The sequence below is a fragment of the Tremella mesenterica genome (assembly GCF_000271645.1).
Source record: "Tremella mesenterica DSM 1558 unplaced genomic scaffold TREMEscaffold_1, whole genome shotgun sequence".
NCBI lineage: Eukaryota > Fungi > Basidiomycota > Tremellomycetes > Tremellales > Tremellaceae > Tremella > Tremella mesenterica.
Genome location: NW_006711225.1, coordinates 2,607,596 through 2,634,281, shown reverse-complemented (window position 1 = coordinate 2,634,281; position 26,686 = coordinate 2,607,596). Strand labels below are relative to the sequence as shown.

Sequence of the window (26,686 nt, the reverse complement as noted above, 5' to 3'; positions counted from 1 at the left end):
TGTGAAGATAACTGTTGGCATACTGCGTACATTCCAAGCTAGTGACGTCGATCGATAAGAGTGAGGACACCCAAAGGAGAGGAGTCATACAAGATCGGTAGCGGTCGTCAAGGTGACAACCTACTAGTGGGTTTCCTCGGATCAGGAATCAAGGACCCTTTTATGCCAGATTCCCAATCAAGCCAATCTACTGTACATACGAAAGGCTGACGAGAAAACCCTCTGAGCTTACAGTACTTCCCTTTCAACTTCTTCCCTTCACAACATCACAAAGTAGCTTACCAAATTTTGAAAGTAAGTCAAACACCTGTGATTGAATCTCACTGACATGATAGATGGTCAAACGTTCCACTTTCACACCTTCAGACGAAGAGGGAGAAACCAAACCTCCCGTTTCCCCTTCTTCAACTCGGGAAGAGAAGCCTAATCTGACACCGGCTCCGACCCCCTCTCCAAAGAAAAGAAAAGCCTCTCAGACAAAGAACGACAACGGGACTTGGGATCCAGACAAGCGAGAGCAACTCATCGAACGAGTGCTTGCCATCGGTCTAAAGAATGCCAGTCTTGAGCAGCTTGCGATCGAGGTGAGTTTTCGCTGAAAGGGGGCTGATGAGAGCTGATGAGGTAGTTTGAAGTCAGCAAGCAGCAGATGAGCAATGCTCTACAGGCTGGGAGAAAGGGAAATTTGCGAGACAAGGCGTGTAAGGCCGTCAGAGGGGATGCGCAGGGGTAAGGACAGGTCAATTATCGAAATACAATCGAAATGATTGGGACGAAAGGTCGACGATATATAAGTGTGTATCTTATGAAAGCTTTCGTTTGCTCGGCGACTGATAAATCACTTGCTTATTCTGAGGTCAGCTGACTGATGTTGATTGCGACCGGACACTGACGTAACAGGGTCAGATGACAACCATACAACAATATCCATGGATGAGAGATACGTACAACATGTGTCGTGTTTGCTTTCCATAGTGATACCGCGATAAAATGAGATCGGTGTTTAGGAGTTAGGACAGTGAGGACGGCGGACTAGTCTAGCTTCTGATCCTCGAGTTCCTGCCGCGTCCGACGACACCATTCCAAAGGTCCTCCACCGAGCAGGCCCCACCATATTCCCTCCTTCACCAGTCCACCCCATAACCAATCCATAGCCGCATCGGGCTTGGCTCCACGTGCGATCCGATGGAGTTGCCATTCATGCCACATCGTTGAGACCCCGGCTCCCACCAAGGGTATACCAGTTTTTCCGTTTCCGTTTTTCGCCAGACCAGATGCAGACTTGTCTCTTTGTGAAGGCTTTTTCGAAGATCCTCCTCCCAGAACCCACTTCATAGTCTCACCTCCCGAGATCGTGTAACCCCCCACATAAGCATCTTCACGCTCAATCTCAGGATTCAACAGCACCTCCAGAGGCAATGCTGGTTGAAGACATGCAGGGCGCCCGATTCCTGCCAGATGACATGCGTTTCGAAGACTGTCTGCGATGAGAGGTCGAGAATGTAAACCACCCGTCAAGAGGATAGCAGGTCCCTTCGGGGGTTGAGGGAGCTGAGGTAGGAGTGATTTAGTGAAGTTGGCGAATAGCGATTGACGGTTGAGGGAAGGAGACGGCGCTTCCATCTCTGCGAAAGCTTCACGTCAGAACGGAATCTATGGAATATGACGCTTACTAGGGTTTGAATAGCTCCCTCCAGATACCTCTAAAATGTCTACCATACTCCAACTGACGATCTCTCTGATGAGATCAGCCGATTCTGCCTCATTGAGTCCTTTACATCAACATGCCATCGGGAATCGAAGCACCAGAGGACTGACCACCAAGGACAAAGTCAGAACTATTAATCTTCAGCGCTTTGATGAATGATTTCTGAGTGGCACGACATATGCCATCGAGTATGAGATAGAGAAGATGTAGTCTTAAGGGTACTGTACTTGGGACCGTTGGTAAAGGACGAGGATCGGGGTTGGTCTGATTGATCAATCACATGTACGACCGGACAGAATCTCAGAACGCACCAAAGGTGATATGTATGATGCCAAAAGATACCCATGGGCACTGTGTATTTGAACTCCATCCCATTCTGCTCTTTCAGCCACTATGGCACATTTGATGAACAGATCGACGATCTTGAACCACTCGGCGGAATCTTCAATCGCTCTGCTCTTGAAGGGCCACAGGACTCGTCCCATGATGCAGCCCAAGACACTATCTCCCATGTCCGGTCTTTCAGAACATGGAGCCACCGCAGGCTCCCATGGTGGACGGGAGAACGAATAAGTCGCCGACGATTGCAATCCCGCATGGGACAATTGGATGAGGAGAAGAGGAGGTTCTTGTTCGCTGGGAACCCCAGCCAGAGTGACGTCTCGAAGTCGTTTGTATGCCTGTATTGTTTCAATCGAGTCATCGGGTATGTATCTGCAATGTGGGGTAGCAAGTTGACTTGGGTCAACGTGCGCGTTACCTACAAATGTGAGCTGAGATCTAATGTCGAAAGGGGATCCAGGACTTACCGGTGATGATCATACCCCATCCTCCTGAAGCAAATGTTCGATACAGCTGACAATGCCTTTGGTCAGGAAGACCGCCTCCCCATCCAATACCTTCTTCCATGGCCACCTGCCGATGTTAGTTGACTGGATCGGATAAAGGAGATACCCACCTTCACCAATCGGTTGGGAACGATGCGACCATTGGGCAGCTCGACACTCGATCGAAGCAGCTGAATATCTGGATCGATCTTCCCCATGCCGAAGCTATGGTGTGGTAGGCAGCTGTGGGAGATTATATATCCCAACGTTGACGATCACTACCCTAGTAGCCAGTGGCCGATGCAACGATGAGAAATACTTACAGATGGAGAATTGGGCCATCGGCGTTTGGCATTCCAATTGGGGAAAGAGTGGGGAAAGGGTGGGGAAGTAGTAGGCGTGCGAAGGTAAGGCACAAGTAGGGTAGTTGAGTAGGCTCGCTGACTTGCGCGACTGTCTTTCCGATCCAGTCAACCGACAAACTTTCCACTGCATCTTTCAATTGTTACGTTTCAAGCTGCCTGTCATCAACTCATGGAGTGATCATGGAAAGGGACAGAATGAGAGGAGCCACAAATATATAAAGGAAACCGTCAGAATTATCTCAAACGTTCTGCATCGTGATGTTGTTGGAGGAACGATCCAACGCTCTAAGTCTTCCCTCCAGTACTCCAGTGGCGAGTGTGTATCCCAATCTCGTGGGCTCCACGCAGGTGAGTTATCGAGACCATTAAGCTCAACTGACTCCGTAGCATGCAAGAAACAACTTTCGTCCAGCCAAACGAAAGTGGAAGCGAGTTCCATCAGCTCAAGAGAATGAGTTTGCACTGAGGAAGATCTTACAGGAATGTGAGTGGTTCTTTCAATAATTGATGTATAAGCTTACGCGCAGATTGGGGCTATGACTCTTTCCGAGGACCTCAGCTCGACATATGTCTTCATGTCATGGGCGGATGTGATGTTTTGGTGGTCGCTCCCACTGGACTCGGAAAATCGTAGGTTCTTTGGACTGCTCGATTGGGCTGCTCTAATCGAGACAGGATATGTTTCCAGGTACCGGCCATCGCAATGGAGCACGGGGTAACCCTTGTGGTATCCCCTCTTATTGGTGAGATGTGACTCTACACCCTTCCGAGCTGACAGTGAAGCCTTGATGGAAGACCAACTTCAAGGGCTGCGGAAGCGAGGGATCAAGGCCGCCGTACTATGCGAAAAGACTCCAAAAGACGAGGAGGCAGAGGTCAGTGGTTTGCCTCATGGGTCGATAATGTTGAAAATCTCGTAGATCAAACGGCAGCTGACTATGGGACACCCAGAACTTCGGCTGCTGTATCTTACACCAGAGTCTCTGTTCAGTAAGCGACACGAATATCATCTTCGGCGAGCATATGAACAGAAACAACTGGTTCGTTTGGTGGTAGACGAGGTGGGTACCTTTTCTAATTCTAGGTGGAGAATGACTGACGAAGAAGGCCCATGTCTTAGATGTAAGTCGGTCCCTCGATCATTATGATGGGCTGGAGCTGAAAGGTCTAAGGAATGGGGAATGACGTTTAGACCGGTAAGCCCTTCTTTGCTTTCCTCAGGCTTCCGCTGACTTGCTGAGGCCTACCGCCAATTAGGCCAATTCCGGACCCTATTTCCAGATATACCAGTCACGGCCCTTACGGCTTCCGCAACGCAAGACGTCCGCGAAAGCATCATTTCTACCTTGAAGCTGTCGAAACTCCGTTTGGCTCAGTGGGTGGAACCCTTCAACAGAAAGAACCTGTTTTACGAGGTCAGTTCTTCCAGAGAGGCAAATCGAGCTCAGATCCAGGTGCGGTACCGTGGTAATGTCATTGAGCACCAAGACAAAGCGCTGGAGATAGCCGACTTCATCAGCAGTCATAGAGCAGAAGCCATGCAGAGAAATCGGGAAAAAGGTGTCACCCTGCCCTGTGCGTCGGGGTTGGTCTACTGTCGTTCGCGCATTGCTGTCAGTTTCAAAATTCGCAAGAGAAGCTTGATACTAATTTGAAGTGTGAGGATGTCGTCCGAACACTGGTCAAAAAGGGTATCACTGCCAGACCATTTCATGCGCTCCTCCCGGAGGATGTGAAGAGACGGACGTTACTGGATTGGCAAGAAGGAAAGGTTGAGTGCATAGTAGCCACAATCGCCTTTGGTATGGTGAGTGGCAGGAATTAGCCCAGAAAGCCTCCTAATGATGCAGGGTATAGACGCTCCGCATGTCCGATATGTCGTCCACTGGGATATGCCCAAGAGTTTCGAGGGTGATTTCTTTATGACGGTCCTTGACATGAGCTGAAAAGCAGGCTTTTATCAGGAGACAGGGCGTGCCGGTAGAGATGGACATGTGAGCAGAATACTCCAATGTGAGAATGAGCTGAGCTTCCAGGCGTCCCGTTGTATCTTGTACTACTGTGAGTTACAATCCACCAGGCATCGCTCAAGGAACAGCTCGCGAGGATGCGTACACCTTGCGTGGATTGATCGAACGAGAAGCCAATCTGGCCAAGTCTCGACGAGACGCTGGAGAAGGCGAAGGCTCTGAACGTGATGCGGACAAGATACGTCAACTGAACAGCTTCAAGCGGGTATGTCTCTCGCCCTGTGTGACAGAGCGAGGCTCACCTGGCCAGCTGCAGCAGTATGCCGAGTCCTTTCACACCTGTCGACATATAAATATCTGCCGATATTTCGGCGAGCAGATGGACGATAGAGACCCCGAAGTGCGCAAGGCTTATTGTTCTGGCATGTGCGATGTGAGTCATGGACGCTTTGCTGGCATCAGCGATATACTGATCCCAAAGGTGTGCTCGAATGCGGCGGTGGTCATGACGCGTGCTTGTACAGTGTCTGAAGAAGTACCGCTGGCGTCTCAGGTTGTACCACTACCACCACGTCAACGACCTGAGACGATCGTGGAAGTAGAGCCAGCATCCGACGACATGGCGGATAGTACCTTGGTTCAAATTCACCGTCTGACCGAGGCTCTCATCTCGCCGGCTGAAGCGACATTTCCAGAGGATGACAGCCGACCTGTACCACCTGTCGGTATCACTGGTCTGCGAATTCCATCGCTTGATATCGAGCTAGACACCGGCGGTCCCAGCCCTCCTGCATCGTCCCGGCTAGTCCATGGCAAGAAGCGCAAGTCAAAAGACTCTCACTCACTCTTCCTTCATCAATCTGATAGTCCTTCTGGAAGTATGGTTGACCCAGGCGTCCGAATATTCTCGCATGTCTCGCGGGAGAGCGCTTCTTCCTTTCCATCCAGCCCATCCCCAATCAGTCCCCCTGCCCAGATTTCGTCCCCTAAGAAAAGTTCCATCTCCACGTCCGCTTCACCACCACTTCCAGAACAGCCTCAAAAATCCCCAGTCAAAGCGAAGAACCTCAAGCTCAAAAATCGACCCAACCCTCCCCCTGAGGCACCCGTCCCACCCTTATCTGACATTCAACTCAACCACGCCCAGGCTTATTCGGATCAATGCGATACCCCTTGTCGTATACTGACCGGGAATATCCACTGTCTACCCATCGTCGGTCCGGATGAAGGGACATATGCCACTCTTGACACCCCGCCTCCTGAGAAGTCAAAGAAGCAAGCAGAGGAGTTTAGGAAGATCAAGCCCGTCACGGGAAAGGGATTGTTTCCTATGTATGATGGTGAGCTGCTTTATCCTTCTTCATCCAATAGAACAGGGCCTTCCATTCACCTTTTGAAATGAATATGAGCTGATCTGATAGTGTCTACTCCTATGACCAGACGAAGAGCCCCGGCTCTACACCCAACCTTCAAAGTCCCATTCGCTCGACCACCATCCGTCCAGCGAGTAGGCCCTATCCTGGTGCGTCCTTGACTAAAGACGCGCAAGACTGACATATAGATGGAAAATCGAGACACGACGAGAGAGAGTATCAAGCAGGCTTTGTTGTTTACTTTCAAGCAGACTTTGCGTGGGAGAGAACTATGGGATTTCTGGGATCGGAAAGAGTCGGGGAAAGAACGGTCCGTATATCTTCTTGCCAATCCATGACATGTGATGCTGACGATACAGACTTATAGCTCTCGACCGTATTGCTCGATTACTAGAAACAGGTGAGTGGTTATACCGATGTGGAAGAGAGTTGCTAATGATGCAGAGTTGGCACATACCAGCTTGACTGGCACCACTTATGGTGAGCACATGAATTGCGTGTGTCAAAAAAAGCTTATGAGATCAGATAAAAATGCTGAAGCTCTCTGTGGGGCAATACGGATACTTTCCCAGTCAGAAGTAGCGGATTCGATCTTGGGCGGGAAGCTGGGTAAGAGCTTCAAGGGTAGTTCTCAGGTGAAATGGATACGGATGGTCGAGGCTAGAGTGAAAGGGGAGGAGATATGAATTGTTGAGGTGGTCTGTCATGTAAGTACTCAAGTTGTCATGCTATCACTGTTGTCGATCTCAACTTCAACAAGTACTTCATTCAATCAGGGATTTGAAGTGAGAAGGTGAGGAAGCTCAAGCAAAGATAAGATGCATTTCAGCAGTAACGACTACCAAACTCCTCCTGCAAGAATGAAAGACAAATCTTACCCCTCTCTCACTCATTACATTGGTTTTACTTTCCCCATCTACACCAAGATACTATTGCTGTCCGATCGCTCGCCTACCTTCCGAGATGTCTGACAGATGTTCGAGAATAAATGTCTGATTATTTGATTTACGGCTTCTTCGATTGATCATTGTTCTCGACTCCATCCCTTATACCCTCTCTCTCTCCCTCGTCGTGTCGTACTCAGCTTGTCCGCCATGCTCCGTCGCCACTGTCTCCCCATCTACCATATCATGAGGTTCATTCGTCGGTTTCCCCGTTACATCCCTCCCATCGATGGCGTTCTGCGCCCTTGTCAAACGGATATTTCGTATGAAGAGCATACAGAAAATGGGCGGGAAGATAGCCACGATGACAGCTCCTAATACCAACCTCTGCATAATGTTTTGATAAGCAGCAATCGCACCTAATCTGATAGGGTCGTCCGGTGGATAAGTGGCGATATCGACTGTGCTACCGAATAATTCGTTTAACAAAGTCTGATTTGTGGTAGGGACATGTTTCGCAAGTTGACCAGGCATGTAAGTCGTCCATATTTCAGTGGCGACTGCTGATCCCACTGAATTACCGACTTCTGTTATCAACAAGACCATAGCTGTTACTGTCGCTACGTCTACATGCGCGACAGCTGCTTGAGCAGCAACTTGGATTGAAATAGCGGCGAAACCTCCTCCTAAACCTTGAAGAACTTGACACATTACTAAACTTGCAGTATTACCACTTGGTGAACGAGCATGAATCATTATTCCCACACCGAGAAGACGAATGAGTAAACCGATCAGGAGCATATATTTGAATCTTTGAGTTGCGTACATGATTGCACCTCCCGTGATACCGAAGATAGTGAGTGCGAGGGATTGTGTGGCGGAGAAATAAGTGAGGTTTCTATAACTCCAGTTTTGAGTCACGTAGACATAACTGAATTATCAGTTTGGTGTCTAGAGGGGAGAAGGAAGGACTGACGAATAAAGATAGGTATATTGAAGATAGAAAGAAACGAAATCGAAGAAACCGATGAGACATGCTCCTAGGATAGGTCCACGACGTAACCATCTCATTGGTACCACTGGTTTTTGAGGAACTTTCCATTCGTAGATGAGGAAGATGGGGAAGAGGACAGCGCCAACGGTTACCATGGCGATCTGACATCAGCACTCTTCCAGCTTTTTTCAATCTATGCGATCTAGATTGTATTGTAACGCAATTGATCGATAGGAAGGTCACAAAGTGTCTATGTAAAGGAACAGAAGGAAGTAGAAGAAGGAGAAAGCTGAACTCACCATACTGGGTGTATGCCAATGACGCCTGGAATAAGGTGCGAGACCAAGTGGTAACAAGATGAGAGCCAGGGAGGCGGCGACTAGCAATAGCCCCAAGAGGTCCATATCCACCGCAGTGGTCCAAATCGTTTCTTTCCAGTTCCTATTGAGTCAACAGATGGTCAAGCCGAGTATTACGCGGAGAACTAACTTTGGTCGAGTGTTACCAGTTGCACGCATGAGACGTTTAGCTTTGTGTTGGGCCCACATGAGAGATACAATGATAGGTGCCAAAGAAACAGGTATGAGAATGGCAAACTGGTTGTTAGATCGGTCTCTTCGAGAAAACTTTTTGCTCCGTGTATAGATACAAGATTCCGCACATGAAAACCAGGTGTGTAAGTGGGAGGAAAAGAAGAGCAACTAACCATGCCATAACCCCAACGCCAATTAGGAAGCACACCCTCGGCGATCTTCATGTCAGCTGGTATATAAAGATAAAATTGAAGGAACTTACCTCGGCAGCCACAAAGTTGTTGATGATGAATGGCGCGGAAACCAATCCGGAAACCAAACCACGCCAACGAAGAGATGTCATATCGGCAATGACGATCTGTTGAAGCATCTGCAATCCCGTGTATCCAAAGGCCTGATGATTAGCCAGAGAAACGTACTTTAGTCAAGGAAATCCACACTCACATAGAGGATCTCTCCACCTGCGATTTGGTTGATGTTGTTTGCTGTAGCGATGACGATGTATCCCAAAACGTATAATACAGTGACGATGATAAATGTTTCACCTCGACCAACACTATGAAATCAGTATCCAGGAGTACCCCAATGATTATTGGATAGGGTGAAAAAAGAGACGAATAACTCACACATCGGCCAACTTTGCCATGAGTGGTTTTCCAACAGCTATGATGATAGCCTGAGCGGTGGAGATTGTACCGGTGAGAGAATGTTTGAGGACGGATGAAGTAGCATAAGTAAGATATTGCCAAGTGGTGGTTCCGTCTAGAGAATAGATATATGCGGATAGACCAATTCTGATCTCATCAGTCTCTTTAACTTGTCTATCAAAATCTTTGTTCAGCCATCTCGATGAAATAGACATCTCTCACTCACCCGATGAAGAGGAACCAACGTCCTTGTAGACCCCTGTAGATCAGTAAAGATCCTTGATCCCCACATGATTAGTTGAAAAGGTGAAAGTGCAAACTTACCAGACACTTTGAGCGGCTTGGACTTTCTGTACCCCAGGTAAAATCTCAACACTGGAAGTATCAGACTCATCATAAAACTGATCATCTTGTCGAGTTTTCTTCCTATCTTCCCCCAATTCGGTAGAGTTGTAAGTATCAGACATGGTGTTGTAATTTGTATGTTGTGAAGATACCGCCATGATTGAAAAAACACTTTCAAGTAGGGCGTTTCTCTAATCTGATACGACGAGGAATAAGAAACAAGATGACGTTTTTCTCTTTGTGGAGCGAGAAGAAGTCGTCAATCTGTTTAGTAGCAGCTTTCTTTTTCAGGGCACACGGAGTTTAAATTTTTTTCTCATTTTATCTGATAGGGGGAGGATTAGGCCGAAATGGATTTGTCTTGGCCCGTTTCCCTCCCCATCTGATCCCGCACTTCTCAAGTTGTGACAGTCTCGCAGGGCAGGGCATGGAAGGGAGAGTGACGGAGTGACGAGAAACCAAGTGGCGCTCTTGGAAAGAACGATGGTGATGGATGGTGACTTTTACAAAAAATCAGGGATATTTTACCGGGTCAAAGGGGGGATAGTCTCCTCCCTTGCCCTTCCAGCATGTAACCCCCCTCCTTTGATCCTTATCAGATTGCCCTGATCTCACCGAAGTCACTTGCATGGAGTACCACCCCCGTGGTCAGACATCACATTGGTTCGATGCTTGGTGGCCCACCCCAACGTGCCAAGAAAAAAGTGAGATGCTGCGCCGCGCGGCGCCACTCTTCATCCATGCATCAAGCCAGTAACTTAGCGGAGTCAGTCTAAGCGATCGGCCGGTGACTCCGAAGATCGACAATAGTCTAATAAACCTCTTCTATCTCTGATCTCTCCTCTCTACATTCTCACCTCGTAGACAAAAGCGTACAAGGTGAGCGTAAACGATCTCGAGTTGATCGGGGTCTCAATCCGGATTGAGGAGATACACGACACGGGCCGATGATGTGTATCTTCAAACTTGTCACCTGCAACATGTCGCGATGCATGAGACACGTTCCTCGCTTGATCGTGAACCGTGATTGAAGGAGAGACTGTGATGCATTTTGTGTTCGTACTGAAAAGATTCGAGTATATGTATGTACGAAGGAGACAATACTCCGTTCCGCTCGTCGGTCTTTGTGATCTCGGAAGAATTGATGGTTGGAGTGAGTCTCACCTCTCATGATCACAGACATGCTGGTCCACTCCAAATCGGAAAGCGGGGGTCGCCGATGAATGATCAGTTTGTGGTGTCTTTATTTCATCCCCCGCTGATCACTGAGGGGCATGAGGGCCTGGTGCCACACTCGGCGTTTACCCCGTTCAGGGTCGAAACTCCTTCGATGAGTACTTAAGCGACTAGCTGGCTAGCGGTTCGGGTTTTCTTCCTCTCCTCGTCCAATCCCACCTGCGACGCCTGGCGCCTGCAGCCTGCATGCAGCTGACCATTTGTCGAGCCATCCTCTCGTATACTCCCTTCTCCAACTCATATCTCCAGGTCCATGGCCCATGGCCTGCTCGAACATCCTAAAAGCTCAACCCTCTTTAAACATCCGTCTCCTTTGTGCTCGCTTCATATGAATCTACCCTTGAAACATCTTGAAACACTAGAACACTTCTGCGCTTATGGTACTATCTGCTTACCCAATTCCTGATGAACGTGATGCCGGTCTCCCTGCCGAGTACAGTAAGTTTGTCAGACGATTTTGTACCTGCTTTATTCATGCTTGCTTATTCATCGGAGAAATTACCTCATCCGGTAAGCTGATTTTTGTCGCCGGATGGCCCGTCCAACCCCGGGTCGAGCTGGGCGCGGCGTGCTTCATGATCAGCAATCGTCTTGACGTCGTTTTGCCACTCTTGGCGTATGAATAAGTCGTCGTTGCAATCACCGTTCAAAGTACTAATCATCTAAGGAGCTTACAAAGTCATTCACGTCCCTTTGACCATCTTCAAGATATATAAACCCCCCTTTCTCAACTCTATATCAACCACATGCCCGGTCCATTGAACAAACTTAAGAACCTCTTCAGTTCTAAACCCACCAAAAACACCTCGACGACTTCCACTTCCACTTCCACCTCGAACAAACCTTCACACAAAATGACTTACAACTCTATCCTCATCCTCGGTGCTACCGGTCTTATCGGTCCTCACCTCATTCCGGCCCTCAAGAAAGCTTACCCTTCGGCTTCCATCTCCGCTCTCGTCCGTCCTGGATCCGACAAAATCGCCGCTGTCCAAGCTTTGGGAGTCAAGGTTATCGAACAAGATTACTCGTCAGGTTTGGAAACTGCTGTCAAAGGTTACGACTTGGTCATCGACTCTGCCAACTCGGCTGACCCTGCTACCACCAAAGCTGCCGTCGAAGGATTGAAGGGAAGCAAAGCTACATTCCTCCGATTGAGTGGATGTGGTAACTTTATCAACGGATCTAAGACTGGAGAGTATGATCATGATGCTAAGCTTTGGGACGTGAGTAATGTTCTTGACTATCATCTTCTCTCACATTCGTTGTGACAGCGTAGTATGGTACTTACAAGGTCTCCGATAGACCCTCGCTTCCACACGACTCTTGTCAAATGAACAATGCGCTGATAATACAGGACAGCAAAGCCGAAGATATCGCAGCCATCCACGATGCTATGTTCAACGGTGCCGGTGATGTCGTCGCTATCAATGCCGCCAAAGAAGGTCTCGAAGCTTTCACTCTTACCATCGGTGGTATCTACGGTGTTCCCGTTATCAAAGGTGCCTCCTCTGGTGTGTTCGTCAACCTCTACTCGAGCAACGCCAAGCAACTCGGATACACCCCTGTGATCGGAGATGGTTCAGGTGTTATGCAAATGGTCAGTCCTCTTGGTCTACTTGTCTTCCTATCATCTTTATCTCCTGTTCACTTTAAGATCTCTCTCTCTTCCCATTCCCTTTCTGGTGCTCCGGAGTCTGCTATTGGTCTTCGCATGAAAAAAGGGCTGACGAATAGATCCACATTGACGATGCCGTCTCTGCCATCATCGCTGTTCTCAAATACACAGAGACCGCCTCTGGTGCTAGCGCCCACCGATATTTCATCGCCCCCGGTTTCGATTACACTTGGAAGAGGCTCGCTGAAGTGTTCGGCAACGCCCTCAACCTTTCGCCCAAGACCGTCTCCTTCGAGGAAGCTGGTTTCATCGCTGGGTGAGTAAACCGCTCTCATTTTTCACAATTTGTTACCACGTTTCACTCCTTTTCATATCTCGAGAGAAGAGCATAACGCTGACCTCTTAGGCTCATCGGCTCAACCATGAAATCGGTCGGGACCAAGACGGCCGAGCTCGGATGGAAAGCTACCGGTCCTACACTCGAGGAGGTCTTGCCCCAGGTTCTTTAATAGACAAGGTGTTTTGAATGTTCTTCCTAGTGTTTGATGCATCTTTGTGTAGCACACATCCGTACAGTCTTGAGGTGCAACTTGAGATGTACCCGAGGAAATCTTCCTTATGTGTGATAAACCTGTTCTCCCAAGATTTAGATACACAGTTGCTTCAGGCACGTGACGACTGACCTCCACTCCACTCTCCTCCTGACAATTTCTCACCTAACTAACTTACTCTTGCAACGACTATGTCCCGTCTAGCATCCCTATCCACCCCTTCTCGAACATCTTCAACCCCACTTGTACCTTCTCCAGAGACCAAAGAAACAACACATCATCGCATGTTCCGAGATCTCATTCAATCCATCATCTCTCTCATTGATCAATGGGACGATCTGGTCTCTCACGACGGACCCAAGTACGGGAAAATTTGTGTAGATGCTCGAACTTCGATAGAGTCAGTTCACATCCCTCTATATCACCAGCAAATCTGTTCACCATTGATAGATAGAAATATATTACAACTTGAAGAAAACCCAGATCGACCATCCATACTCCCTTTCCTTATACAACTTCGTAACTCACGTTCTTCATTGAACGACGTGTTGATTAAACTTGTGAGTTGTGAGAGCGAATAGTCAGAGAGAGGGTTAATGAGTAGGATAAATCATTGGGAAAATTACAAAGTTTAGTAGAAGTTGGAGAAGGATTATTCATTGATGCTTATTCTAGAGAAGGAGTGGAGTTCGTATTGAAAACACCTATGTGGATGACATGGACTATGGATAGGTTTGGTGAGTTTACGGTTATTTATGCTATTGCTTTCTTTTCTTTCAGACATCACATACATACTTCATATACTTGAATCTACTTGAATCTACTTGTTGAACCGTATATTCACAAGGAGTAACAGTACGGAGAAATGTGTGTCAAGTTTGTATGGCTGAAGAATATAGTGAACAGTCTCCCTTCAATCTTCACTTTGCATTCTATACATCTATCAAAACTTCGTCATCTCTCTCAACTAATCTCATCTTCCGAAACGACCTTTGATCAATCCAAATTAGCTTTGGAACAATGGCAAGATTTGTCCAGATGTGGTGAACGACATGACGAAGTTGAAGAGTGGAGAGAATTGGTGGAATGGGAGATGACGTGGGGTCAACCTCCATCAAAGACAGAGGAGAAGGAAAAACTGGTAACTCCGAAATCAGGAAAGAAGAAGGGGAAGTGATTCAAACGAGGTAGGGGACCTGGGAACGAGAAACATCCGTTCATCCATCCGAGGTGGAAGCGATCATCATCACGGACCGAACGACTCGTATGATGGGAATAGCAAATTGATCCGCGTGGCTGTCCTTAGCCATCGCTTACCATCATCGCCATGTCATGATTCATTTCATGACCTCCTCATTGGATGAGACGACACAGGATGGGGTGTTGTTTCTCCAGACCTGACATTGACGAGAAACCAACGACACTGGTAAGTGTTGATCTGCTTGGATGCGGAAGGGAAGACAACAGTAGAGTATATTTGTAGTGATTGATGGTTGATGTTATAGGATATGTCATCTCGTCCAAGGAATGAGGTACGAACTCAGAGCTCGAGGGAGTTACAGGATATGAGAAGTAGGATCGGGGCTATGGGAGGATGGCATGAACCTCGATATGGTAAGTCGGCGTCATTCCTTTTCCCCCATATCACTCGTCATTTTCAACCTATCCGATGGCCGATGATCACTTGGGCAATGAAGTTACCGTGTAATGAATTGAGGGAGATGAGGCTGATATTCAGTGTCCAAGACGTTCTCGTAACGATTCTGAGGACGGCAGAAATTGATACATTTTTCCTGTGTCCAATGTACAACAAAATCGTAGCGCGTAGCGAGTATCTGAGCGATGACATGAATGTGTATCCATTCGTCCAATGAACAATACGTCGAAGCGTGTCCCGAAAGGCTTCAAAGCCGGACAGAATAGGTCGTTGTTGTGTTGCCGTGATGAGCCCGAGTACAGGTCGAAGACCTTTTCGGTATGAGGTATGGTTAGAGTTCCATTCTGTGTGAACGTGGTGAGAGCGAGATTGTATTGGAATTCTTCTGATCATCCCTCAACTCTCTCCATAGCTTCCCTCTCCCTTTTCTCTACCTTTTCCACCTTTTCCCTCTCCACCTCCCCCATACCCCCAAGGAGACAAGCGACGACCCAACGATGATTCGCAATAGCTCGATTTTGACATTTACGAATAGTCCCGCTCAAACCTATCACACGTGGAACTAATCGGACGTCCCTGTTACTAGGCGGTGTGAGCGAGAGGAGGGTGATTCCTGTATGTAAAGTTTGGACATGAGGTCGAGCTATTCGTAGGATGGTAAGCGATGTGAGAGGGGAGTGATAGATCACTTCGAAAGTCAGTTTTTAATCGTATTTCTTCAAATAACTCGAGAAATTCGAGATCCTCTCTAAACTTCAATGTCCTCCTACGTATCTCTTTGCACACACCTCTCAATTTCACCAGCACCACAGAAGCTACACAGGTCCATGTCTTTCTTCGGGTAAATGTGAATACATGTGAAAGATGACCATGATTGAGACGATAGAAGAAATGACCTTTTTCTTTGGGTGATAAGAAACAAGAAGGTGTTGTCGAACACACCTTTGAAACTACTTGCCACTCTACCCCATCCCTCATCCCCGAAAACCTCTACTATCTGATTTCTTGTAGATCTATAAATCACTTGTCCACCATCCTCACCTAGTCCAAGACCTCCATTTGGTAATGTGGGATATAAGAATACCGCGCCGGGTAGAGGAACGGGAATGTATTCATCGTCCGAGTCGCTGTCATCAATGGGTTGATGCTTGTGGTCTGTTGTCTGGGTAGTGGGGAGGAGAGAAAGGGAAGATGGATTGAGAAATTCGACGAGAAGGTAACGGTTTTTGAAACGAACCATGTTGCTATGCCCTATGAGAGGTACTAGGTACTATAGCAATTGTTTCAAGCAGTGCGGGAAGAACTTTTGGTGGTAATCCTGCACGGAGATTGAAGGATGTCCGTTTACTATTCAAACTCTTTGCCGTCCGCCGCCGAGAAGCGCGTCGTCTCTTCACTCGTAGTTGCTCGTCACTTATGCCGTCTCGGATTCCCTGCGACGAACTTTTTCCTCAGGATCAGCGATCAGCTAGAACTGGCTGAAAGTCAAGTATATACAGGATACGAATCAAAGAAGTTGAGAATCCGGTGTTGATTTAGAGAATTTCAGGTGCGAGGTTTGGAGAAGTACCCAGATATCGACATGTTACTCCGACAAGCTCTTAGATTTCGACTACGTCCTCGTCCCCTCCTTCGCCCCTTACCCAGACCAAGAGCTCGTCTGTTCATTCCTCCAAGAGTACCATCGAGACACTCTCATGTCAGAGCTATATCCTTTTCATCGGTACCCCGAGTCGTGGCTCGAGCGTTCCGAGTACCACTGTACGGAGCTGCTATTGGTGCGGGTGCTTTAGGTTATGCAAATTACAAATTGGAGGGTAAGCGGTCTTCTCTTTCTTCACGGCGTCTCATAATTGTTCTGTACATCAACATAGCAAATTGCTCAAGAGAAAGAAACGTGTCAGATCGTTGTCGTCGGTGGCGAGGAAGATGGAATGTTGTGATGAAAGTCAAAGTAATAACGATGGCTGACAAACAGGTGTGAGAGCCGCAACGTCTGAAATGTTAGGTAACATCTCAGACAGCGTATCATCCGTTTATGCCAATACAACCTCCGCCCTTCAATCTGGTCTTCTGACCGCAGAATCGATCGGGAACGCCTTATCGTCCAAACTCGCAGATCGAGTGGCTGAAACACAAGATTCCATCGGCGCTTTCGAAAGAGGAAGTAAGGAATGGTGGGAAGCTGTCAAAGCGAACTTTTCACAAGAGTCTGATATTCCTCCACCTAGCGGAGGGAATGGCGGTGGAAAAAGAGAAGATTGGAGACCTGGTGAAGGACCAGGAGAACCTTCCCCTAGTGGTGATGAAGTTTTACTTGGACTAGTGGGAGCTGCCGCATTGTCATCTGAAAGGTCTAAGAATGAGGATGAGATGCCTGCACCTCCTGCACAAGGAGAGGAACACAATCTACTACAACTCACAAAAAAGTTGATAGAGATTAGATCGGTTTTGCTCAGCGTGGATCAGAGCGATGCTCTCAAACTCCCTTCAATCGTCGTCATCGGTTCTCAAAGTTCAGGCAAGAGTAGCGTCCTCGAAGCTATCGTGGGACACGAATTCCTTCCAAAGTCAGTCATCGAGTCAATCATGTAGATATGCGAGCTGATTGCACAGGGGTGATAATATGGTAACTCGTCGACCTATCGAATTGACCTTGGTACATAAATCCTCCAATGCTGCGAGTTCATCTTCCACTCCTGAAGAATATGGAGTCTTTCCATCCATGCCTCATCTAGGAAAAATCACTTCATTTGCCACCATCCAACGTACTCTCACAGAATTGAACCTCGCTGTACCTCCTGAACAAGCTGTGTCAGATGATCCTATACAATTACAAATCTCATCACCCAATGTCCCTGATCTCACTCTTATCGATTTACCAGGATACATACAGCTTTCGTCTATGGATCAACCAGAACAACTCAAGACGAAGATCTCAGCATTGTGCGAGAAATACATCCGGGAGCCTAATATCATCTTAGCTGTTTGCGCGGCCGATGTGGATTTAGCGAATTCTCCCGCTTTGCGAGCGAGCAGGAGAGTGGATCCATTAGGGACGAGGACCATCGGAGTGGTTACTAAAATGGACTTGGTCAAGCCGGAAATAGGAGCCCAGATCATATCTGGTGATAGATATCCTTTGCATCTGGGATATGTAGGAGTGGTGTGCAAAGCCCCTCCCACGTCTGGGGTGCTCAAGAGTATCATGGGAGAAAAGGAGAATCTGACTCAGGCAGCGGTAAAAAGAGAAGAGGAGTTCTTCGGAGAGAATGCGAAGTATTTTGGAGGAAAGGGGAGATTAGGAGGGGAGAAGAGATTATTGGTCGGAACGCACACATTGAGGAGAAGATTGATGGATGTGTTGGAATCGAGTATGTCTGCGAGTCTTCATGGAATTACAAATGCTGTTCAGCTAGAACTGGAAGAAGCGGCCTATCAATTCAAAGTTCAATACAACGATCGACGGATAACATCCGAATCATACGTCGCCGAAACTGTGGACGCCTTGAAAGCTCGCTTCAAAGATTACACATCTCAATTCTCTAAACCCGCTGTCCGTTCTAAACTCAAAGCCATGCTCGATGACCGTCTAATGGACATCTTGGAACAACTTTATTGGACCGATTCCCGTACTCCCGAACTTACCAAACTGGCAGATGATCGTCGCATCTCACCAGAAGACTTAGACTCATATTGGAAATACAAACTTGAAACTGCTTCTTCTCTCCTCACGAAATCTGGCATAGGTCGTGATTCCACAGCTCTTGTGGCTGACGGACTCCGTGGTTTGATCGACAGTATAGCCACTGGTGAACCTTTCACATTTCACCCAGGAGCGGCGGAACGTATCGTAGAATTCAGTCATGCCATCTTACGCGAGAGGATGGGTTTGACGGCTGATCAAGTGGAAAATTGCATAAAGCCGTACAAGTATGAGATTGAGATGGACGATAGGGAATGGGCTTCTGGAAGAGAAAGAGCCGAGAAAAAGTTCGAAGAGGAGATATCTAGATGTGATCTGAAGCTGTCGGAGATCAGGAAGAGGGTGGGAGGGAGTAGGAGACTAAATGGCTTGGTGGGACATGTGGCTGATCTGGAGAAATGGGAAGAAGCAAGACTGAAGAGAAGGTTAGCAATGCCAGTGGCATCAACCAAATCTTCGACAGAGGAGTCCGAGGGGGAAACAAAAGTGGAGATGACGACGGAGGATGACACACCGATATTGGATGCGTACAAATACTCACCGGCACAGATCGTCGATGGTAAGTTCGCTTCGTCAATATGGTAGATGAGCTGACAGATGTAGGCCGTCATGCTCTTTTGCTTTCAAATCGATTAGCTCTGTTGAAACTCCGTCAAACGGCATTGAAATCTCGTCGATGTCGTCTGGGCCCAGACCAAGCCGCATTCTGTCCAGAAGCATTCTTGGCTGTTGTAGCGGATAAATTGGCATATACCAGCACGATGTTTATCAACATTGAGTTATTAGAACAGTTCTTCTACCAGTTTCCTAGAGAGATAGATTCGAGGATATTGTATGATTTGAACGTGAGTCTAATCATGCTGCTTCTTTTCTCCTAGTTGTACCAAACTTTTTTACCCAAAGAATCATGCTGATATCTAGCGTGAACAAATCGCCAAATTTGCTCGTGAGAATCCAAAGATTCGCCATCATCTAGACTTACAAGAACGTAAAGATAAACTCGAGCAGGTATGTATAATTTTCGTTCTAGATGGGGGTCTTGTACTGACTCCTAGGTATTGCGGTCATTACAAAGCCTTGTGAACTTGCAAAATGACCAACAACCAAGGGGAAGGAGAGAAGCGGGATTGTTCACTAAATTCTTTTGAGCCAGGTTTTAAGCTGTTGTAACCAGTAATTGTCATACGCCGCTCCGCTCGTCAATAAATACATGTATCTACCCTATCTGTTGCTTGTGTTTGTGTTGTAGTAAGTAGCTCTTGGCCGACGTCACCCGCAGAGTGCCGCCTTAGGGTGCAGCCATTGACAGGGAAGAGGTTTGGGATGTGGGACATGTGGGGAAGCGAGGAACACATGGACGCGTCTATTCACCCAAAGTAGTAAGTAAAGTGGCCGACGCGTGGTCGAATAGGCCTGTGCGTAAAAGGTTGCTTTTGCTTTTTCTTTCTTTTGCACACGGGCCACCACAAACTCACACCCTTTGCATTATACCTCCTATCATACCTCACAAACACTACAACTCCCCTCTATCCCTATCCCATCTAGCATTCACTGCTCTGATAGTAGTTCATCGGTGTTGATCCACCAACTCTCGGCATCGATCAGTTTCAGAAAAAAACACCTCGCGTTGATGGCTGGTTTCACGAACAAGACCATTTCGACACGCCACACTTTTAACGAGATTTCACGACCTACCATTGGCCATTGGACGATATAGTGAACCGACTCTTATCAGACCACGTCGACTGTATCCTTATACCTTAGTCACTCCTTCTGCATCAATCCAAAGCTTGTCATACGAGGAAATCAACGACCTTCTCCTCTTCTGTCAGCCCCCCCTGGACGTCCTTTGAAATTCCCACCTTCACCCTTTGGACCTCCTTCTTGTCTTTCTCAAGCTTTGGCAAAGTAAAAGGAAACGAACAGAGGTATACTACCATTGAACCTCTCGAAAAAGATCCAAGGAACTCCCTTTAGTGAGTCTTCCAAAGGCTATTTTCTCACAAATGAGCCCCCCTGACGTCTACCTGTATACGGCCGCGGCGAAAGATCAGAGGAGTTTGATGATGATTCCCCCCTTCATACACACCTTGATCTCTTGCTGATTGGACACAAAGACACATGCTGATGATCCTTCAGACGCGTTCATCTCTCAACACTCACATCCCTCCATCGTCCCTTGTCATTGAAATTTGACGTAGGACCATCATGTCCACATCAACATATCAACCTACCATTATGCCCTTACCGGCTCCTCGGGCTAGGGAAGGAGCCCGAAGTTCTCGAAGAAGAGGTGGTAGTGCGCAGCCTGTTTTACTCGGTGGAGGAGTTGGTAATTTGGGTAACATTAGTTCTTCACAAACGCAGGTGAGAGAGAAATCATTCTTGACACATTTTTTCACACATTCGTTCCACTCACAATAGTATGTGAATAGGGGTTGAAAGGATAAAGGAGTTCTCTTTTCTCCCTTCGGTCATCTGACCGTGTATGTTATAGGGATAGGGCTTTGAAGTGGGCGCTATATCCTACAATTCGACTAATTTTCAGATACATTCACAATCACCTTTTTTATCTGGTCCTACATCTTTTCTTCCCAGAGGACGTTCTCCGAGTCCAGGTCCAAATATGTCGAATTTATCAGATATGACATCCCCTACCTCACCACTCTTCTCTATACCTCCCATGCCTGCCGTCCCAAAACAACGATCAGTCACAGCTCCCACCGCTATCCCACCTCACTCAAAGGGGCGTTCAATCTCTTCTCTCTCCACGGCAGATTCCACATCTTCTCATACTCTCAAAACCCCACATTCTAAAGTGGGTCATCATCGTCCACCCGTCGTTATCGCTTCCAGCTCTGGATCTTTCGATACACACACCACCAGTCCCACTTCTAGCATACCTTTGGCTTTGACAGAAGTCAAACATATGACGGAACAACGTAGTCCTACATTACAGACCAAAAGAGTCGAGTCTAGAAAGAGAGAACCCATCTTACCACCGGCAATGACTCAAGCACCTCTTCCTCCTGTCCCTTCTTCAATCTACACAGTCGAGACAAAGGCATCTTCACCGCCCAGACCCATCAAAGCACCGCACAGAGCTAGATTACCTCCTGCGCCAATCAAGACGGACAACAAACAGAATCGTTTGAGTCAAGATTGGGTTCAAATCATTTCACCTTCAGAAGAGACAGTCAACAACCTGCCTATCCCATCTTCTCAGTCTATCCCACCCCAGCGGCCTATGCGATTGCCACAGGCCACAATGGTACCCATGAAAGGGGATATCAGGTCCCCTAAACGACCCAACTTTGACCGCGCTCATTCAGAACCATTGTCACCTACGTCGAGCAAAAGAGCCGTCACTCAGCCATATGGACGGAAATCCATGGATCACTTGAGAAGTACCAGTCCTTCTCCTATGCCCAGCAGACAAAGGCAGAGCTCACTCAGTACTCCAGCGTCGACAGTCTTGCAAGCAGGCGCGAGACAGAGCATGTTCGAGGTCGAACCAGCCCCCCCTCCCCGGCCCTCGCTTCAGACCAGAAGATCGCATGATCTCCTTCGGACTTCCACCGACGCTTTACGTCTATCTAAGAAGGAAATCAAGGCTATGCAGAAGGAGCAACAACGAGCATTGGGAGTGGCAGGCACCATGCCATTACAACAAGAAGAAAGGAAATCCTCTGGGTTGTCATTGAAGAAAAGCACCGGTGCTCTCAAAGCGTTGTTCGCCCGTGGAGCTAGTGGGAAGAAAGATAGATCGGAGACTCCACCTGTCCCGATCCTAAATAATTACCCAGGAACAGGAGTGAACAGACCATCGATGGCTGACGATTTACCTCGACCTCCATTCGGTCGCTCAAGAACACCTAACTCGTTCTCGTCCTCAACTCCGCCGCTTGGCTCGACTCTTCCACAAATGCAAGGCAGAAGTTCCTTGTCAGTCGAGAGGACGATGCATACTGGACAACCCATGCAGCGAGCGGCGTCAGTCTCAGCCAACACCATTATGTCATCTGGCTCACCTCCAAGACGACTGCCACCCCCGAATCGTGACCTGCCGGCTCTGCCCCCTGTGTCACCCTTATTACCCCCCGAGGTCAAAGAAGCGAAGGTTCATAACACTCCCTCTACAAGCACCTCTTCTCAGCTGGGAAAATCCAACATAGGGGCTCCGGTCAAACTGGGCGATGCTCTCCCGACATCTTCCTTACCATATCTGAGCCAATTGACCCCGAGTACACCTTCGACGGGACAGACGGACCTGAAGCTTTTGAATGTGGCCTTGAGCTCATCCTCGTCTCCCACATCACCCCCTAGGCAGGATTATGATATCTCCCCTATTGCCCCTTCGAGAACTTTTCATCTTCTTCAACTTCCCGACTTTGGCTCATCGCTCAATCTGGCGTTCGATAAAATTGGCACATCCCCTTCGACTCCTCGTCGCTCACCTCAACGTTCACCGAGAAAATCGAAGGATGACATGTTCAATGTCCCGTACTATTCCCCCAGTCGGTCCTTGTCCACCCGAATCACACCAAAGCCAAGTCCCACGGGGCTCACCCGCACACGCTCAGAACGTAGGAGATCGAGAAGTTTTGATGGTCTGAGTAGTGGTGCCAACCGTGATTTGTGGCGTGTACTTGAATCGAACGATTTCCTCTCTAGTCCAGTAGGCAAGGCGTTTGCTTCCCGTACCCCTTCGCCGATGAACAATGCAGGGCTCGAGGTGGACGAATCCACCCCGGTAGCACCCACAAGACATGTGACGAAACCCTCGATATCTTCCGATCGATCGGCTATTCTATCATCTGATCATGCCACACCGTCGGATACCTCCATGTCGAGTCATGAAACCCCTTCGCCCTCGCCCCCTCGGACACCCGAGAGCAGGACTGCCACTGTTCTTGGATATGTGGATTACAAAGCTCCGTTGACTCCTACTCGAAAGGTTTTCATTCGTGATGATCGTCTTGGGAGTTTCGAGTCAAAGCAGATGTTGCTCGAGGCTGCACCCATCATTTTACCTGCACCAAAAGTGGAAGAAGTCAAGGAAGTCAAAATTGACATGCTCAAGTCAGAAAGAGAGAAGGTTGGGATTGTAGAACCTCCTAGAAGAACTCGAACTCTCACAACCCCTTCGAAGATCATCGTCCCCGATTCCAACATCACTCTCCGGTCTTTAGCCAGAGATCTTGAACGTTTGCTCTATGTCTTTCGGCACCATTCCCAGACCTCATCACCAACTGACAGGGCGAATTTGGTACGTAATGAGCTACTAGGTCACATGTCGGAATTGGAGAAACGACCGATTGTTCCTGGAGATGCAGGTGTCGCCGCGGTCCGAGAAGTGGGATTCGCCTGGATAGATGCTTTCATGTTGGAACTGCAAGTTGAACAGCCCGCCAACGAACGTGGTGCTTGTCTCGAAGGACTAGCAGCGATGATTGAAAGTCCGTGTCTCTCAGAGGAAGCTTTGTCGGGGAGTTCCAGCCACAAGGATAAATTCACGGCGACCATGATCAGGGTCATGAATTTTGTCATGGCCAAATTAGGTGCTAAAGGAGTGTTCCACAACACGTTGCTTTTCTGCGGCAGGTTCTTGGTGAGTGACTTTAAATCAGCTTCGGTCTTCCAACGACTGACAATCAGGCATTTGCCTTTTTCCGTATCCCTCATGTAGGGGAACAACTCATCACTGTGCTTCAACTTCCTAGAGGAGCTATCATGCGTCTTACCCGGGAAGCTCTCATTGAAACCAGGCCCATCGACTTTGCTCAACCTTCTTATCCCTCTTTCCTTCGACCATTGTGCTATGATAACGCCCAAGCGTATGCGGCTCGTTTGAGCGCATTGGCACCTTCTTTCTCTACCTCAGCTGAATCCGAGGCGTTCCTTTTCAGACCTGGTAATTGGCTTAGACGATGGCAATCTGATGATTCTGAGCTTTTCTACGCCTTCTTCCGTGCGTATCACCGAAGATTAGCACATTATCTGGGTCCATCCATCGAACACTATCAAGCACGTAATCAGCCCATCCCTTCTGGTGTACTGTTCCGAGCTCCCGGTTACGCCCACTTGGCTGCGGTATTGGCAAAGAAATGTCATTCGTACATCCTCGGAGCTGTTAACGCAGTGACAACATCATCCACCACTTCAAACTTTGATATTTCCGAAGGTGCCGCATTCCGTTCTTCTCAGAAACCTCCCGTGCTCGAAACTGCTAATCGACGATTAGTCGAAACTCTTGGTACTTTGGCGCATATGCAGGTACTCGTACCCACTTCGAGGGGAACAGCAGAAGTTGATGGTGATCAATTATGGGGTAACATGGTCAATCTATGGACGAGAAATTTGATCACCAAAACATCTCTTTATCGACCTCAAGCCGTATTCTCATTGTTTGATTTACTAGACGGTATTGTCGACGCTCCTTTCGATAGTGGTAAACCATCAGTGTTGGACGTGTCATACCTCATTTACTTGTTTGGTTTGATACTCACTCAAGGAGATCACGCTTTGACATTGGTCAAAGTCATCGCTTTCATCTTCACCCATTGGGAAGCTATGACCCTTCGGCCGGAAGATAGGAGGGCTTTGTGTCAGAATTTGTTATTGGAGAAGAAGATGTTTGAGAGATTGGTTCTGTTTTGGTCGCATTCTGTCAGATCTTATCTGATGCGTCTGGTGGTGAGTTTTTTGACTAACCCTCCTCTTTTCCCCACCCTTCTCCCCCTCCCCCTGGCTCGCTCTTCATCCAATCAGGTGGGGTGTACTGATGGTTCAAACATGACCAGAAGAATTCTGACGAGTAGGTATTCCGCTTAGGACATTTTCACACTACAAAAGAGGATGATCAATCCAACGAAGTCGAGGTTGATTCCGTCGCACTTCTACAAACCCGTCTTGCATGGATGAGAAAATGGCACGATAAATACGAATCTGAGATTAATTCTTCTTTCGAAGCCGCTACATCGGACCCACCTCATACTCCCGTCGAAGGCAGTTTTCCCAGGAGCAAATCTACCATCACGATGGTTCAATCTCCTCATGCGGGAGGATCTCAAAAAGCTGAACGACTCCTCGGTTTGGGATTAGGAATGGATGATGAGGGTAAACAAATGGGCTTAGGGGGGAAAGCAAGTAATTGGATCTCTAAAAAGTTTGGTAAAACAAAGAAAAGAAAAGATTCTGGATTATCACCCAGTCCTATTCCTGGTGAAAGGGATAGTCTTACTCCCTCCAATATGAGATCTTTAAGTCCTAATCCTCAAAGTTTAGGTTCGAGTTCAAATCTGGGGACTAGTCCGATCATCCCCCCTTTACCTAGATTAGGATCACCGTTGCCAATGCCAGATTCACCAGATTCAGATAGGTTACCATCTCCCAGTCATCGAAAACCACCTCCACCTACCATCCTTACCACTTCTCCACCTAAACCTTCATCATCGACATCATCAATGACTTCGATGACAAATCCGACAACTGCTTCCACTTCGGTTTCAAACTCGAACACTAGCTCGAGTCTCTTTTCCTTTGAATTTGAATTACCCACAGCTTCACCGAGATCCGATACATTCGATCCTGCTCCTCAACCTCCGAGTCCGAACAGAAACAGAACCTCTCTCCCTCCCAGTCCCAGCAAATCGAGCTCTCCACGTGTTTCTGCAAGATTGTCGAAGAGAACTTCTATGTTACCTACCAACACTGCTCAAGCGCTAGAGGCTATATTACAGAATGGTCAATTGGGAGTGATTAGGAAGGTTCAAGAGGAAGATAGAGGATATGATAGGAAGTTTCAACCGTACGCAGTGAGGATGTTCCAAGAGTTTGAGAATGCACAGAAAGAGGTGAGTCATGTCGTCTCATCTTTTCATTGTGATCAAGTCCCACCGTCACTCCTTGAGAGACCCTCTTCTCTTAAATCGCTCCGGTGTGGTTGCGCGTATGGTCATGTGAAAGTCACAGAGCCGATGCTGATGGACAGTATGAAGAATGGTGGGCTGAGGGAGGTATCGGTAGAGCCGATGGTGTTCCACCTCGTCTTACAGTGGCGTGGCCCTTCCATGAGAATGAAGATTGAGGGACAGTGCGAGATCTAGTTTACAGTGTGGTATGACTGTGGAGTGTGGATGATGAGTAGATTGGAAATATCTGGACTCTTGGTAATCTTGTTTTCATCAAATCACTTGGTTTGCGTGGTATGCGCTATGCGCCATGATATTATGTACATCGTAGGAGAATGCAAATGATTTCTTGGTTATTT

General features: G+C 47.8%; 9 protein-coding genes across 9 annotated transcripts; 6 read left to right on the top strand and 3 right to left on the bottom strand.

The window, feature by feature from the left end:
• Positions 1 to 335: 335 nt before the first annotated feature.
• On the top strand, positions 336 to 733 carry TREMEDRAFT_58815 (uncharacterized protein; the record flags this gene model as incomplete). The annotated part of the gene is made up of 2 exons (XM_007001350.1): positions 336 to 584; positions 629 to 733. The coding sequence occupies 2 exons, from the start codon at positions 336 to 338 to the stop codon at positions 731 to 733; spliced, it is 354 nt and encodes a 117-aa protein (XP_007001412.1).
• Positions 734 to 1,032: 299 nt separating this feature from the next.
• On the bottom strand, positions 1,033 to 2,794 carry TREMEDRAFT_72834 (uncharacterized protein; the record flags this gene model as incomplete). Its single annotated transcript, XM_007002092.1, has 6 exons — positions 2,667 to 2,794; positions 2,518 to 2,623; positions 2,020 to 2,468; positions 1,819 to 1,972; positions 1,674 to 1,772; positions 1,033 to 1,634 (listed from the first exon to the last, which is right to left on the bottom strand). The coding sequence occupies exons 1-6, from the start codon at positions 2,751 to 2,753 to the stop codon at positions 1,033 to 1,035; spliced, it is 1,497 nt and encodes a 498-aa protein (XP_007002154.1). The 5' UTR covers positions 2,754 to 2,794.
• Positions 2,795 to 3,036: 242 nt separating this feature from the next.
• TREMEDRAFT_72833 (uncharacterized protein) lies at positions 3,037 to 6,988 on the top strand. Its single transcript, XM_007002091.1, is given in 21 exon segments — positions 3,037 to 3,248; positions 3,288 to 3,384; positions 3,428 to 3,530; positions 3,576 to 3,643; positions 3,684 to 3,775; positions 3,821 to 3,961; positions 4,008 to 4,026; positions 4,142 to 4,315; positions 4,407 to 4,513; positions 4,558 to 4,707; positions 4,751 to 4,811; positions 4,854 to 4,894; positions 4,937 to 4,961; positions 4,981 to 5,135; positions 5,181 to 5,303; positions 5,352 to 6,210; positions 6,292 to 6,392; positions 6,432 to 6,553; positions 6,603 to 6,643; positions 6,688 to 6,723; positions 6,769 to 6,988. The coding sequence occupies 21 exon segments, from the start codon at positions 3,159 to 3,161 to the stop codon at positions 6,927 to 6,929; spliced, it is 2,766 nt and encodes a 921-aa protein (XP_007002153.1). The 5' UTR covers positions 3,037 to 3,158; the 3' UTR covers positions 6,930 to 6,988.
• Positions 6,989 to 7,046: 58 nt separating this feature from the next.
• Positions 7,047 to 9,904, bottom strand: TREMEDRAFT_72832 (uncharacterized protein). The gene is made up of 10 exons (XM_007002090.1): positions 9,626 to 9,904; positions 9,528 to 9,560; positions 9,281 to 9,475; positions 9,099 to 9,210; positions 8,917 to 9,048; positions 8,828 to 8,872; positions 8,611 to 8,717; positions 8,421 to 8,562; positions 8,104 to 8,282; positions 7,047 to 8,058 (listed from the first exon to the last, which is right to left on the bottom strand). The coding sequence occupies exons 1-10, from the start codon at positions 9,802 to 9,804 to the stop codon at positions 7,290 to 7,292; spliced, it is 1,893 nt and encodes a 630-aa protein (XP_007002152.1). The 5' UTR covers positions 9,805 to 9,904; the 3' UTR covers positions 7,047 to 7,289.
• Positions 9,905 to 11,736: 1,832 nt separating this feature from the next.
• On the top strand, positions 11,737 to 13,009 carry TREMEDRAFT_66980 (uncharacterized protein; the record flags this gene model as incomplete). Its single annotated transcript, XM_007001838.1, has 4 exons — positions 11,737 to 12,108; positions 12,240 to 12,482; positions 12,620 to 12,816; positions 12,907 to 13,009. The coding sequence occupies 4 exons, from the start codon at positions 11,737 to 11,739 to the stop codon at positions 13,007 to 13,009; spliced, it is 915 nt and encodes a 304-aa protein (XP_007001900.1).
• Positions 13,010 to 13,242: 233 nt separating this feature from the next.
• On the top strand, positions 13,243 to 14,228 carry TREMEDRAFT_25545 (uncharacterized protein; the record flags this gene model as incomplete). The annotated part of the gene is made up of 4 exons (XM_007000577.1): positions 13,243 to 13,451; positions 13,506 to 13,611; positions 13,656 to 13,788; positions 13,951 to 14,228. The coding sequence occupies 4 exons, from the start codon at positions 13,243 to 13,245 to the stop codon at positions 14,226 to 14,228; spliced, it is 726 nt and encodes a 241-aa protein (XP_007000639.1).
• Positions 14,229 to 15,097: 869 nt separating this feature from the next.
• Positions 15,098 to 15,948, bottom strand: TREMEDRAFT_25654 (uncharacterized protein; the record flags this gene model as incomplete). The annotated part of the gene is made up of 2 exons (XM_007000589.1): positions 15,098 to 15,396; positions 15,651 to 15,948. The coding sequence occupies 2 exons, from the start codon at positions 15,946 to 15,948 to the stop codon at positions 15,098 to 15,100; spliced, it is 597 nt and encodes a 198-aa protein (XP_007000651.1).
• Positions 15,949 to 16,290: 342 nt separating this feature from the next.
• Positions 16,291 to 19,645, top strand: TREMEDRAFT_70773 (uncharacterized protein; the record flags this gene model as incomplete). Its single annotated transcript, XM_007001972.1, has 6 exons — positions 16,291 to 16,525; positions 16,687 to 17,278; positions 17,325 to 18,973; positions 19,018 to 19,259; positions 19,336 to 19,422; positions 19,470 to 19,645. 6 exons carry the CDS (start codon positions 16,291 to 16,293, stop codon positions 19,560 to 19,562), a joined length of 2,898 nt encoding a protein of 965 aa, XP_007002034.1. The 3' UTR covers positions 19,563 to 19,645.
• Positions 19,646 to 20,622: 977 nt separating this feature from the next.
• Positions 20,623 to 26,682, top strand: TREMEDRAFT_72829 (uncharacterized protein; the record flags this gene model as incomplete). Its single annotated transcript, XM_007002089.1, has 5 exons — positions 20,623 to 20,781; positions 20,963 to 24,025; positions 24,073 to 25,110; positions 25,236 to 26,270; positions 26,408 to 26,682. The coding sequence occupies 5 exons, from the start codon at positions 20,623 to 20,625 to the stop codon at positions 26,501 to 26,503; spliced, it is 5,391 nt and encodes a 1,796-aa protein (XP_007002151.1). The 3' UTR covers positions 26,504 to 26,682.
• Between the last annotated feature and the right edge of the window lie 4 nt (positions 26,683 to 26,686).